The sequence below is a fragment of the Nesoenas mayeri genome (genome assembly GCF_963082525.1).
Source record: "Nesoenas mayeri genome assembly, chromosome: 20".
Lineage (NCBI taxonomy): Eukaryota > Metazoa > Chordata > Aves > Columbiformes > Columbidae > Nesoenas > Nesoenas mayeri.
Genome location: NC_137569.1, coordinates 5,936,752 through 5,949,810, shown reverse-complemented (window position 1 = coordinate 5,949,810; position 13,059 = coordinate 5,936,752). Strand labels below are relative to the sequence as shown.

Below are 13,059 nucleotides of genomic sequence, written 5' to 3'. Positions count from 1 at the left end.
TGAGTCTGCTTTAGGACTGAACTTAGAGATAAAGTTGTTCCTTAAAGATATGGACTGCATTTGCTTAATTTATGAGCTCATTCTAAACCTTAATAAACCATAAATACATCAACGCTGTAGTTTTTTCACTGGCGAGCATTCACCAGAAACATTCAGCCGTTCTGAAAATGAGAGGTTAATGTGAACCATTTTCCACATCTACTGGAGAAGGATGAGCAACATCAGGCTTAAATTGCAGCCAGCAACATCAGGCTTAAATTGCAGCCAGCAAAAGCTGGGATAAACACTGTTTTCTTCAAGAACAGTTTAGGAAACAAAATGTGCCTGCGACGCTTTCAGCAGAACAAGCCCTGCTCTGGAACAGATGAATGGGTAAAATTGCTCAAAGATCCTTCCCAGTCATCCCATTTTTAACTGCTGCAGTTTGTCCTGAGACAAGGTGCCCACCACACCTCTAGTGAAGCCAGAGGAAAGTCAAACACAGCCCTGCAGCTTTGGAGGAAACAGTGATTAGAAATCCCATCATCTTTGCAACAGTGTGATGTAGGGATATACACCTACACCTTAAATATTAAATGTCTCTCAATCAACTTATATCCTGTGATGCACAACAGAACAACCATCCATCGTCTTGAACTCGTTAGCCCATAAATAAAACTTTGACCAGATCTGAGCTGAAATCCCAACATTTTGTTCTCTGATCCTCAAAAAAGCAGCAATTTGGGTGATTTTGTGCATCACAAAACTGTATAATGCATCAGTTTTGTCTTTTGTCACCATGTGACCTACTTTCAAAGTTTCTCCCTGGATGATTAAGACGAGAAACAGGGACAGAGCTCACAGCAAAGCACAAGTTCATCTGCATGCAGTTAAAAAAGCTGTGTAAAAATAGCCGCCCACCACCTCCAATCCACTGCACCAGCCTAACACTAACCTTTTTTATTGGTCGTGAAGTATTTGGAATCCGTCATGGTTCCAGCTCCTTAAAACACCTGAGAACAATAATAAAAAAAGAACAAGGAGTCAAACAAGTCAAACAGCATTCGGAGCTGACAACACGCTGTTTGCAAGGCAGGAACTCGGAGGAAAGACGGTTGGTGAGTGCGTAATGTAAGAGAAGCAGCAAACACTTCCCATCCACAGGCACGAGTTTCACCATCTCCGTTCTGCACCTGCTGCTGATGTTACTTGGCAAACCCAGGGATTTAAAGGGCGCAGATGAACCATGTCAGTGAAAACACAACAGCCTGAGGCAGCCAGGCTGGGGAAGCTGCGGTGCTCAGCCCAGCTTTTTAAGCTCTCTATTTCAGAAGGGAAAACGGTGGGTTTTAACTCCTTGTAACCAGCAGATCTTGACATGTTCTGCAGCTGTCTATCCCCTGGGTACACAATTTCGTTTTCCAAAAAAGCATTGCACACTTAATATCTTGACTGGAAGCAAGAAGTCCATGTTTCAGACAAAGGAAACTGTTATCTCCCCCTAACGACACTTTCCTGTGTTGCATCTTGATGGAAGGAACAATTAACCCTACTTGCAATACCCACCCCGAGGCCTTTTCATTTCTTTCCCTTCTTTTGTTCCTGGGAGATGCAAAGCAGCTTTTTTATTAAAAAAAAAAAAAGCCATTATTTTTCAGTTCTCTCAACCTTGAAATTGAAATCTTTCTCTGCCAAGATCTGACATCCCGCCCCGGACACAAACACAAGCTTATCATTTCAGGGCTAAGCTGCATTTTTGTGGACTGGACCGAGAAACGCTGCTGGGCCAGCATGTGCTTAGCAGAGCTGTGAGAACAGTCTCACCAGCACTTTTCTTGCTGCACAGAACCAAATTATTAATACCTTAGAATCCAGGGATTGCACAAACATACGTGGCTATCCGTCATTTCAGTCTCACAATTGCCAGCTCCATAACACGCGTGACTCAAACAGTTTTCAAGTACTGGCTTAACAACAAGCAGAAAAGTGGCAGTTTTACTGGTTTTGATGAAAGTCTGAACTGGTGCTAAGAACCTGTGACCCTAAAGCCATGCCAAAAAAGGGGTTTCCTACCTCTTTCCCCCTTTTTGTATTTTTTTTGCCCAATTCCCCTTCTCTTGTACATCCTTCCACGACCTTAAATTCTATCAGCAAAGCAGCAAGCCATCTCTTCCCTAAACGCCGCCTGTCTTGCCTCTGAACCTTGCAGGTCTTGCTGGCTCAGCAACAAAAGGACAAGCTCAGCTTTGAACTCCAAGACTCTGAACAGCAGCACAACCAGCTTATTGGTACTTAACACTTTCCTTCCTCACCCCTTCAACAACCCCAACACCACCACTGTTCATTTTTCCCTTCCCACCTGGATCAGTTTAATACCTCAGTAGCTAAATTCCCAGCAATTTCTACCTCCTTCAATGTGCTCTACAGCAGAGTAATCGCAATCTTGTCCACCTGCCAAGCAAAGCAGATGAGAAACAACCTGTTGCTTTGCCCAGTTCCCCGGAGCTCCTGCCTGCGTGGTTGCTGCCTCATCCCAATTAGGCAGAATTAGTGGGTTTGGTTTGATTGCTCTCCCTTTCTGCTCCTGCCAAGCTGGAGAGCAAACTATGCCTGGGGACAGCTCTGGAAGCGCGTTCCTCCTGCAGGAGAGGTTTGCCCTCCTTCCAAAACAGAGGCTGGGTTGGGAAAGCCACACGAGCCACAACATTGCAATCTTTCCAGGAAAAAAAAAATCACAGCATCACAAAAGAAGAAGCTGTTGTGGGTCTTGTTCCATAATTAAAAACACAGCCCATGTCCAGCTGCAATGTTATTGCTGACACATTCCTTCGGATTTGAGCCCAGCTTAAAAGATGACTTAAATGTTTTCCTTTGCGAGAGTTTCTGGCGTGGTGCCACACAACAGGCACTGAACACAGCCTCGCTGTTCTTTGTTTGCACTATATGTGGATTTGTCAGGCTGGGTCATACCTCCCAGCTGAGACAGTCTGATATTGTTTTAACAGGGGCCAGAGCAGCAGATTATAGAGAAAATCCACAAGAAAAAACAGCCCACCATACACAACATCTCAGCTGCATAAAGCTAAACAGAGGAGGAAACTTTGCTGAATTTCAGAGATGATCTTTAACCTCAAAATCAGGACAATCTGCTGTTTTTCTGCCTTTAGCTCACATACTTGGAAACATGAATCCTAGAAATGTTCAGACTCAGATAAGGCTAAGCACAGCACATGTATTTACAACCTAGATATAAATAAGATCTGACTTAGGCCAAAAAGCAAACGACTGTATTCCAAACACAACACAGGAGAAAGCTCATTTTCTCATGAGCGCACAGGTTTTTGCCTCATGTCTGTCAGAGCTTGCTTTGCACATTGTTCAGGGACAGCTTGCAGCAGCACCGAGTATTATCTCATCCCCTGAGCAAACTCAGCAAGTCTCAGCTGAAGGCCAAAAACAAAATAGCCCAGGCATACAAATAGCAACGTTTTAAATAACTCACGAAAATGCCAGCTTCTCATGCACAAATCTAAACTGAAGAGAGCCAAGATAAATTACGACAACATCATGAATATCCTAGTTTTAGGAGAAAATCTACATCAGATTGCTCCCTCCTTACTGTCATTCTGTTTTCCTGTCCAGCACCTGCTAAGGTGGAAACAGGTAAGAGGTGTTCACGGTGATGGCAAAAGGCTCCTGTTCCAACCCCAGCAAAAAAGAAGAGATGAAAGAGAGGAATTTCTCTGGAAGCTCTGGCAATGCTTAATGCTGTAAGCATTGGCTTGACATTTAAATGTAGACTGAACCAAAAATATGATTAAACTAAAAGACTAAGGAACCCTCACAACCAGAAAAATGAGCCTCCTCAGCCCAAAACGACACAGAAAACCGTATCCTGCTCCTGACTAACATCTGCTCTGCCCCACATGTGGCTCTAACAACTGCCTGACCAGCTCCCCACCGCCGATCTCAGAGGTGTCAACAGGAAGGCGGCAGACTAAAGGCCTCAGTATTGATCCAAGCTCCCAAGCATTGAAACAATTCAGTGTTGAACCCCCAAATCTCCAAGGCAATCCCCAGTTTAAGCTGCCTTACACTCCAGCTGGTGCCACCACCTCTTATCTGCACCTGTGCCACCTGCAAAGGCTCTCAAGTAGCTGCACAATAGCCCAAGCATGATTCAGGGCCACCAGAGCATCATGAAACTAAACAGAGCGACCGAACACATGTGGTGAAGGGAAAGCAGAGCCTGAGCTTAGAAACCCACAGCCCTGATGGTACCTGCAAGGGGCAGGTAATTCATTTCCATTTTGGGGGGCAAACACCCCTCTGGTGCTCCCCACCTCTTTCTCAAATGCCCCGAGTTCCTATCAGCTCCTCCCTTCCCAGCACCCCAGCCCTCACCCCTGCCCAGTCCCACCAGTTATCCCAGTAGCTCGTTCCATGCATTCCCACCCCACCTCCCTTCCCCAGTCCCACCAAGGGCCATCCCAGCCCAAGCCCAGCACCTGTCCTTCCACCCCAGCCCTGTGCACCCCCAGTCCCACCCCCTCACCCCTCTAGTGTCCCTCCCAGTACCTCTGCACCCACATCCCCTGTCCTCCCAGTACCTCACCAGTGACCCACTCCACCCTATTCCAGTGATCCTCACCCCTCCCATCCCAGTCCCTCCACCAGTGCCCCTCACCGCCCCCCAGTTTCCCCTGACAGCGCCTCCAGCTCCTCCCAGTTCCCCACCAGTGCCCCCCAGCCCTTCCCAGTGCCCCACCCTGCCCCAGTCCCCCCTCCCCGTTCCCCACCAGTGCACCCCTGGACCTACTCACGGCGCCGGGATGGACACACCGCTGTGGGGGCGGCGGCGGAACCGGAAGCGGAGCGGAAGGAACCGGGAGGACTCGCGAGAATGATCCCTCCCCCGCCTAGAGCGGCCGCGCCCCTGCCGCCATAGAGAGGCGCGGGGGAGGAGACAGAGCGGCAGGCTGCTCTCCGGGTCGCGGCGGGGGCTCCCCCTGGCGGCCGGGCGGGGGCGCGGCGCGGCGGAGCCATGGCGGAGCTCGGCGCTCACCTCACGGCCGCCTCGGCCGGCGACGACCGACCCTCCATCTTCGAGGCGGTGGCCCAGGACAGCCTGATGGCCGCTGTGAAACCCGCCCTGCAGCACCTGGTCAAGGTAAAGGGCCTTGGGGAGGAGAGGAGGGGCTGGCGGCGGCCGCCTCCCCGCAGGCCCGGAGGCAGCAGGACACGGAGGTGATTTGGGGCTTGGGTTGAATGTTCTGTGAGGGACAGCCCGGTTCGTCACCAGGGTTTACCTCTGGCCTCGCTCACAAGCCAGCATAACAGTTTTGACCCTCCTGGCTCACGTTACAAACCGGGACATAATTTATAGCTACTGTAATTTAGCACATTACTCCACTTTCAGTTTGTTCTGCGTCCCTTCCCATAGGTGCTTGCTGAGTCTAACCCAGGCCGATACGGCTTCCTCTGGCGCTGGTTTGATGAGATCTACGTCTTTCTGGACTTGCTGCTCCAGCAGCACTACCTGGCCCGGTTCAGCGCCTCCTTTTCTGAAAACTTCTATAGTTTGAAGAGGATCCCCATAGGAGACTGCAAACAGCAACCTCTGGCCACTGCTGGCCTGCCCAAGAGGCAGCACTGGAAGTCTCTTCTCTTGCTGGTTCTTGTTCCTTACCTGAAAGGAAAACTAGAGAAAATGGTGTCCAGCCTGAGGGAAGAGGATGAGTACTCCATCCACCCTCCATCATCATCCTGGAAGCGCTTTTACCGAGCCTTCCTAGCTGCCTACCCCTTTGTAAACATGACCTGGGAGGGCTGGTTTCTTATCCAGCAACTGTGCTATATCCTCGGGAAAGCTCAGCATCACTCGCCCATGCTGCGGCTGGCCGGCGTTCGCCTGGTCAGGCTGACTGCAGAGGACATCCAGGCCCTGGAGGAGAAACTGGCTGGAGCCACCTCGAGTCATGCACACAGGTATGTCAGAACGTGGCTTAGCTGCTGCTTTCTAGAGAGTTCTGCTGCTTTCTAGAGGGTTCTGTGGATGTGTTAATTTGGAGGTGATGCTGCAAGTAAAACTGTCTTGTTCTCCATGAATTCTTCAAGATGAAGTTTATCTCTGGCAAAATGTGTTTCAAAAGGGTATATCATTAGTATAAACGAGAAAACAAGTAGCAGGGATTAGCTTTGCAAGATTTTGTGGTAATCAAATTGCAAGGTTTGGGGGTCTTTTTTGGCACTCCAGCCTTTATCCTGTTCCGTCTTCATCTGTGCTTTTCTAACCAAAGACGGGAACAATATTGGCAAACTTGAAGCTTTCCTAAAATACAAAGAATCTGAAACGTCCTAGCAGATGCCTCATTACAAACATGAGACACACTGACCACCTTCCTTAGCATTAAGAAGCTGTATAAAGCAGTGACTTACTCCCCAAGTCCTTTTTGCCTTGGTTTGCAGATGGCCAAGTGTGCAGTAGTAGCAATTTCTCCGCATCTTCTCTCTTTTACAGCATTAAAACACAAGTGCGGTTGGCAGTGAAGAAAGCACTGGGTGGAATTGCCTTCTCCCTGTCCACTGGGCTGTCCATCAGCGTGTTCTTTCTCCAGTTCCTGGACTGGTGGTACTCCTCCGAAAACCAAGAGACGATCAAATCTCTGACAGCGCTCCCAACTCCTCCACCCCCCGTGCACCTCGACGATGGGGCCAGCTCAGCTCTCTTACCCAAACTGAAGACTGTGTGCCCTCTGTGCCGCAAAATTCGTGTGAACGCCACAGCGCTGTCCACCTCTGGCTTTGTGTTTTGCTACCGCTGCGTATACAATTACGTGAAGGCTCACCAGCGCTGCCCCATCACGGGCTACACCACAGAGCTGCAGCACCTTGTCAAACTGTACTCTCCTGAGAGCTGAAAGGCCTGCCTAGCACTCTCCCAAGTGGCTGGGTAGCAGCGAGCCTAAATTCACCCCTTTTTACATCCCAGAGAAGACTTTTGACCACTACAGCTCATCAGGGAGCTCTAAAGCTCCTTTGAACTTGGCAGTACATCAGAGCTTTGCTGCCTTTGTGAATTCTGGTAAGGTTCTCCTGTTTGTTTATTAGCTGCTCAAATATTCCTGTGACAGTCTCAGAGGGATGGGACAGCCACAATCTATCAGCTGTCATAAAAACGCCTTTAAAAACAACAAAAAGGGAAGAAACATTGATTTGGATAAGAAGAATGCAGATGTGAGGATCAAAGAGCATCCCTAGGAAAAGTCCCGTTTGAGGCCATGAGCCAGCAAATTAAAGAGGTCAGGAAAACTTTACAGGCGAGTTACTCCCCCCAAAACAGCTTCCTAGGCACTCAAGCTTCTGGGGCAAGCTCTGGCACCAGTGCTTGGCCAAGGGGCACAAACAGGCTTAAACCTCTGCTCTGATCACGCTGTTCTTCAATCTCCCTGTGTTTTCAGGCTACTCATCTTTAAATTGAGAACATCACACCTATGGATTCCCATCCATGGTTCTAAATTAAGACTTTTGACTCTTTAAAGGAACAAGGGGTGATGTGTACAAACAAGGATACAAGAGGCAGACTACAGTTTCTGCACAAAGGAGAAAAATGAGAAACCAGAGTACAGCGGCATCTGTGCCAATTTATATATTGGTTTTTTTGAAAAAGTCTGTTATTATCTGCTTTTATAAAGCAAAATTCTCTCTTGATTGAGAACCTAACTTTTCTGAGGATTGGAAAAACAGAGCTTGCTCCTCTAGGGGCTGTATTTACATAAGATGAACTAGACTAAAGCTGCTTTCATCTTTGCAGATGACGATAATGGATATATGATTAGTATTTTGTAGGCTGGGAATCTTTAGTGTCTATATTTAACTATTACATTGCAGTTATTCCAGTCCCAAACCATGTCACACATTCATAGCCTAAGAAAGCATCCTTTCATCAAACAGAGGAGAAAAGAAAATGTGTGTGATATTATGGCTGGTTATTCGACATCCGGGTTTTCCTGATGGAAGGTTTTTCCCCGACTCGGCTCTAGGGAGCAGCAGTTTGCTGCTCCAGACATCACAGTGACTTTGCTTATAGAATATGAAGAGCAAAGTTTGCTGCACAAAGTACAGAGTCTTTCCAGATTAAGCGATATGTTCTAACATTTAATTCACTGAACAAGTCATCTCATTTCCCCTCCACTTCAGAAGATAAAAAATCTCTAATATCCTCCCTCACCTGTAAGCAAGATAGCAAGGTTATTGAATAAAGTGGGAAAATATAGTAATTTGCATCCTTCTAAAGATGCTCTGGAAAACACCTACTGTAACAAATGAGATTTGTCCCCAGTGCTTGTGTCATTATCTCTATATAGCTTCCAGACCTTTCTACCTGTGCCACTATAAAATAATAATAAAAACTATCTCATTTCTCCGGTAGTTATGGGGTTCCTAGACACCTCTCTTCCTTTAGACAGACAGTAAGAGCTCACACATCTTAACTGGAAAAAAGAAATCACATCAAGGTGCGAGACCATCTGAGATTTCAAATCACTTTTAACAAAGCTGGCTTTGGGCTGAATATTAATTCTCATTACTTGCTACATCCATTTTGCTTCATAGACAGACATCATTATCCTTTGTGACAAACCAGCATCCAAGGTGCTCTGCTGCTGCACAGTCTTACAATAACCTGTCCAAGGAGACGGACACAGGTCTGATTGTCCCCTTGACTAAGGACTGGAGGGTTTGACTGACAATTATTTCAGGACAGGTTTCTGTTCCTTCAATCCCTCCCGTACTTCCCAAGTTAGGCGTTTGTCGCTTAGAGAGAAGCCGGGCAGTGCTGGGACAGCAGACTGGCTGATGCTGACTCACCTGCCAGCACCACAGAGCTCTTGGGGAAGTTCTGTGCCATCCTCCCCTCCAATCCAGAAGGATTTACTGAGTAGCACAACGAAGTTTCCTGCACACACGTTGCTCCAAGGCCTCTCCACCTCCTTTTCCCAGGGTTAACTTCTCTCTCCAGCTGCCTTCCATTCCACCATCCCTACCAAACTTAGACTGGGCCAACTCCACAGCAGCTCCAAGACCTCCACGGAACCACCCACATCTACGCCTCACAGTTCTGAACAACTGTAATTACTCTTCCAAATGTTAAATTGCTCTGTAATGCCTAGCTGACTAACAGGCATTAAGCCCACAATGGTGACAGGCTCAGCATTACCTGCCAGGTTTTATCACTATTCCAGCAGATGGCTGCAGAACACCAACTTGGATTTGCTGCTTCTTCTAACCCTCCTGTCCTTTGTAGCCAAATACATACCTGTATTTGGTTTATTGTTAAAAACAAGAGCTATGAAACCAACTTGGGTTACACAAACATTCCTGTTTATCTGTTTTTTGATTGTAATAGTATTCTTAAAGCCACAATGGTCTAAAAACAGCCAAGAAAAGGGTTTTTTCCAAGGAACACCATCTTTATTAAACCACCATTTGGACTTGCACACTAATTTGTGATTTCTCTACAGTCATATATATGCATTCAGGATGCTTTATTCTGTTGCTTAATACAATTATATCAACATTAACAGCAGCACTGGAGTTGCCCAATACTTCACCATCAGAACCTGACTTTGCCAGTAGCTTAAAAAGTGTTTAGTGAACCTAAGCCACATTTGCAGCTCATCTAGACACTCTCAAAAAATAGTGGATTAGCAACTGAGTTGCTTTCCCTTCTTCTTTAACAGAAACAACGTGGCTTCTTCTGTTAAGGGAAAACCACCGTAATTGGACCCTTAGGTACACATTCCCCATGGAAGCTTCTTTCTCCACAGGAAGAGAGAAATGTAAAGTTGTCACCAAGACCTGGAAGAGAATAAAAATGAGATTAGAGAATAGCTGCATGGTTCTTTTTCCCTGTACTTTCTTGAAAAGGCCCGGCCTTTTCCCCCTGGAGCGCCCAAAAGTGCCACACTTCATCCAGAGCCACACCTGACCTCGCAGCTCTCTTCCAAAAATACTCCTGCCTCTCTGCTGGCAGTCACTAGATGAGAATACAGCTGAACGAACTGCTAATGAGGAGTCTACTTCACGGAGTCTGCATTGCATTTACAGAGAATGCACAGTGGCACAAGTATCTGGAGTTTCATCAGCCATGTCACAGACAATGAGAAAGAGAAAACAAACAAAATACCAAACTAGAAACCCCCTCTCATTGCAAGCTCAGGACTAGAACCAGTATTTCAGCAAATTCAAAACAAGCATTTGCACTACTTAATTTTCAAATCAAGGCTTCTGTTTTGGTAAAAGAAATTGCTAAAATTCTTAATATTTTTCTATATATTTTTGGGTGCATCAAAAAGTTTCAAGAAAAAGCAAAGCCCTTTATTGTAGATGAGCTTAGCCTAAATAAGCTCAGAGAGAAGATTAGGTGATCATGCCCTGGTCAGAGCAAAGACACAGAGTCTCAGCAATACCAGTTCAGACTATACTTCGCTCATCATTGCTTCGGGCAAATCTATTTCTATTCAATAAAGAGCTTGCTCCCAAGTCAGGAACTAGAACTAGGTTTTGGGTTGCCTTTTTTTTTTTCTTGGAAGAAAAAAACCAAACACACACCTCCTCACCTCCAAGAAACATAGATTAACTTGGGTTCTGGGTTAATTCTTTCCAGGATTTCTGAATTTTCTGTCTTTCTACAGCACAGTTAGCAGTAAATTAACACTGACCCTTGGAAGATAAGTCACAGGAGTGGCTGCGATAAGCCTGAAAAAGTGAGCCCCTAGTTGCTGTTTCTACCTTCCTGTCCCCACCTCTGTCACACAGCAGCAGCAGCAGGTGGCACTATCCACCATCAGCACAGATTTAAGTTTCTCCACACAGAGCTTGCGTTCAGCTGTGTGCATGACAAAGCCAAGTTGGTAGAGTAACAAAGGCAAAAGCTTTCTGTTTCCCCTTCCCAAACACCATTAGCTAAGCCAGCAAACCTCTTTTTCCTCCCGACACACCTACACACGCTGCCACCCCACAAGGCAGGAGACTCCAAACAGCTGTTAAAGTTTTGGCTGATCTGCAAGCACGGAATAGATAAAAGGAGCTGGTTTAAGTTTTATGCTCATCCATGAATTAAGTGTTTGGGGTTTTTTCTCCTTGTTACCTGCCACTGTTACAGATAACAAGGGGCTGAAGCACATTTAGCAGAGGAGCAGGAGAAGGGAGGAGGGTGATATGTCTGACAGAGCCACGATGGAGTTCGGGAAGATGGGTCAAGAGTTGCAATTTCAAGAAGGTAAAGGAGAACCAGTCCCATCCACAAACAAGGAGGGAAGAAACTGTCATACCTATAAATGCTGCTGAAGTCAGTGGCTCCCCAAGCATCCAGAGGCCTGTTTTGATCTAACCCTTCCCTCATGCTACCCACTTGCACCCCATTTCCCATCTCCCCCCTGCAATCCCGCTCAGATCCTCCCGCTCCTGTTCACTCAATTGCCTCAGCCCCCAATGCCCCACCATACCCCTACCCCAGCCCCCTGGATATCCTCCCCTTGTCCCACTCATCCCAGGCCGGCTCACCCCCCTCAGTCAGACCTCCCCCCAGTCTCTCTGGGTCCGTCCCCCCAACACTCCGGCCCCCCAGCGGCCCTACTTCGGTCACCGCAGCCCCTCCATTCCCCGGGCCCTCTCTCCCTTACCCCGGGCGCCCTCAGCCCAGCGCGCTCACGCAGGCCCAGCCGCGCTGAGGCGGAACAACCCGCTTTTGTCCCACCCCCCGGTCACCAACAGCCAATGGCAGCGCGCGGCACTGCCGGAGAGGCCGGGTGGGCGCCAATAGGAAGGCGCGTTAGCGGCGCGAGCGTTTCCCGCCCTGAGGAGACCTGAGGGGGCGGGAGGGCCCGGCCCAGCTCGGTCGCCGCTAACCCGGAGGTTCCTGTCATGCCGCAGCTTCTGAGAGGCTGTTTCGCTTTCTCCCCTCTGCGTCTTCAGCGACACGGCGTGCTGAGCCTAGGCAGAAAGCGGTGATAAGTCCTGAGGGCCCGGCTCTCCTGGCGGCGTGTTGTGTAGAAACCGCTCCACAACACAGGGGCAGTGTGATGGGAGCGGCTTCCCCCCAAAAACAACTAAGAAATAAAAAAGGGGAAAAGAAAAAATTAAAAAAAAAAAGTGGGAGAAATAAAAACATTGCAACAATTGAAGAGAAGGTGCTTTGGAAGGAAGAGTATCATAGAATCACAGAATGGTTTTGGTTGGAAGAGACCCTTAAGATCATCAGGTCCAACCATAACCTAAATCTGGCACTAACCCGTGTCCCTAAGAACTTCATCTAAATGTCTTTAAACCCCTCCAGGGATGGTGACTCCACCACTGCCCTGGGCAGCCTGTTCCAATCCCCACAGCCCTTTGTGTGAAAAAAATGTATCCTTGTATCCAATCTGATTTAATAGAGAAATTAAAATAAAATGCTTGCTTGGTTAAGGCCAGATGGGTAAATTCCTCCTGTTGTTTTTAAGCAGTAGTTCGGTTTGCAGCACTTTGCAGGAAATTCCCGCGTGACACGTGTGCCTGTTGGGAAGATGAATTTCACATGGTTCTCCTGGGGAGGGGGTTCCTGACCATGCCGGGGCCTTTCTGAGGGTGACCAAGAGGAGGATCTGATCTGAGGAGCGAAGATAGCCCCATAATGTTAAATACGTAGGAAGACTCACAAGTTCCAGAAAAAAAATAAGCTTGTTAACCCATCCACGCACCTGTGAGTTTCATCCTGACCCTGTGCAGCCCCGTAGAGGAGAAACCCGCCAGGAAGGTAGGGAAGTCTTCAGTAACTGGTGGCGGGCACCATTGCAAATTCAAATGGCAAAAACTGTGCTTCGTCATGGATAAAGAGAAGCCTGGGTTACCACCATGGAACATGCAGGGAGGTGAAGGGAAATAAAACAGGAAATAAAGCAAGGAATGGAGGGTATTACATCAGCTCCTGCTAAGGGGGAGATCAGCAGATTGTCTTTTAAACAATATGGAATCAAAAGCTAAAAAGCGTTTTTGCTTTGTTCGTGAAACTATAATCCCACCCACAGATTTCCTTCCTGTTCT

At 47.6% G+C, this 13,059-nt stretch overlaps 2 protein-coding genes and 1 long non-coding RNA gene across 6 annotated transcripts in view; 1 reads left to right on the top strand and 2 right to left on the bottom strand.

Moving 5' to 3' along the window:
• The window catches only part of AP2B1 (adaptor related protein complex 2 subunit beta 1), a 74,503-nt gene extending 69,665 nt beyond the window's left edge, over positions 1-4,838 (bottom strand). For 2 of the 3 annotated variants that reach the window (XM_080357074.1, XM_080357075.1), the window contains exons 1-2: positions 4,799-4,838; positions 935-992 (exon numbers count right to left, since the gene is read on the bottom strand). In XM_080357074.1, the coding sequence (XP_080213200.1) occupies positions 935-971 (37 nt within the window). In that variant the 5' untranslated portion in view covers positions 972-992; positions 4,799-4,838. The remainder of the gene's footprint in view (positions 1-934; positions 993-4,798) is intronic. The other variant, XM_080357076.1, reaches the window with a different exon arrangement.
• Positions 4,839-5,019: 181 nt separating this feature from the next.
• PEX12 (peroxisomal biogenesis factor 12) lies at positions 5,020-6,903 on the top strand. Of its 2 annotated transcripts, none has more exons than XM_080357357.1 (3): positions 5,020-5,149; positions 5,423-5,967; positions 6,500-6,903. In XM_080357357.1, exons 1-3 carry the CDS (start codon positions 5,024-5,026, stop codon positions 6,897-6,899), a joined length of 1,071 nt encoding a protein of 356 aa, XP_080213483.1. In that variant the 5' UTR covers positions 5,020-5,023; the 3' UTR covers positions 6,900-6,903. The 2 variants fall into 2 exon arrangements, with proteins under 2 accessions (XP_080213483.1, XP_080213484.1); XM_080357358.1 differs by having other exon boundaries at positions 5,423-5,979.
• A 2,310-nt stretch (positions 6,904-9,213) lies between these two features.
• LOC308048270 lies at positions 9,214-11,402 on the bottom strand. Its single transcript, XR_013923106.1, has 3 exons — positions 11,129-11,402; positions 10,959-11,041; positions 9,214-9,837 (listed from the first exon to the last, which is right to left on the bottom strand). It is a non-coding gene; the product is annotated as an uncharacterized lncRNA (long non-coding RNA).
• Positions 11,403-13,059: the final 1,657 nt, after the last annotated feature.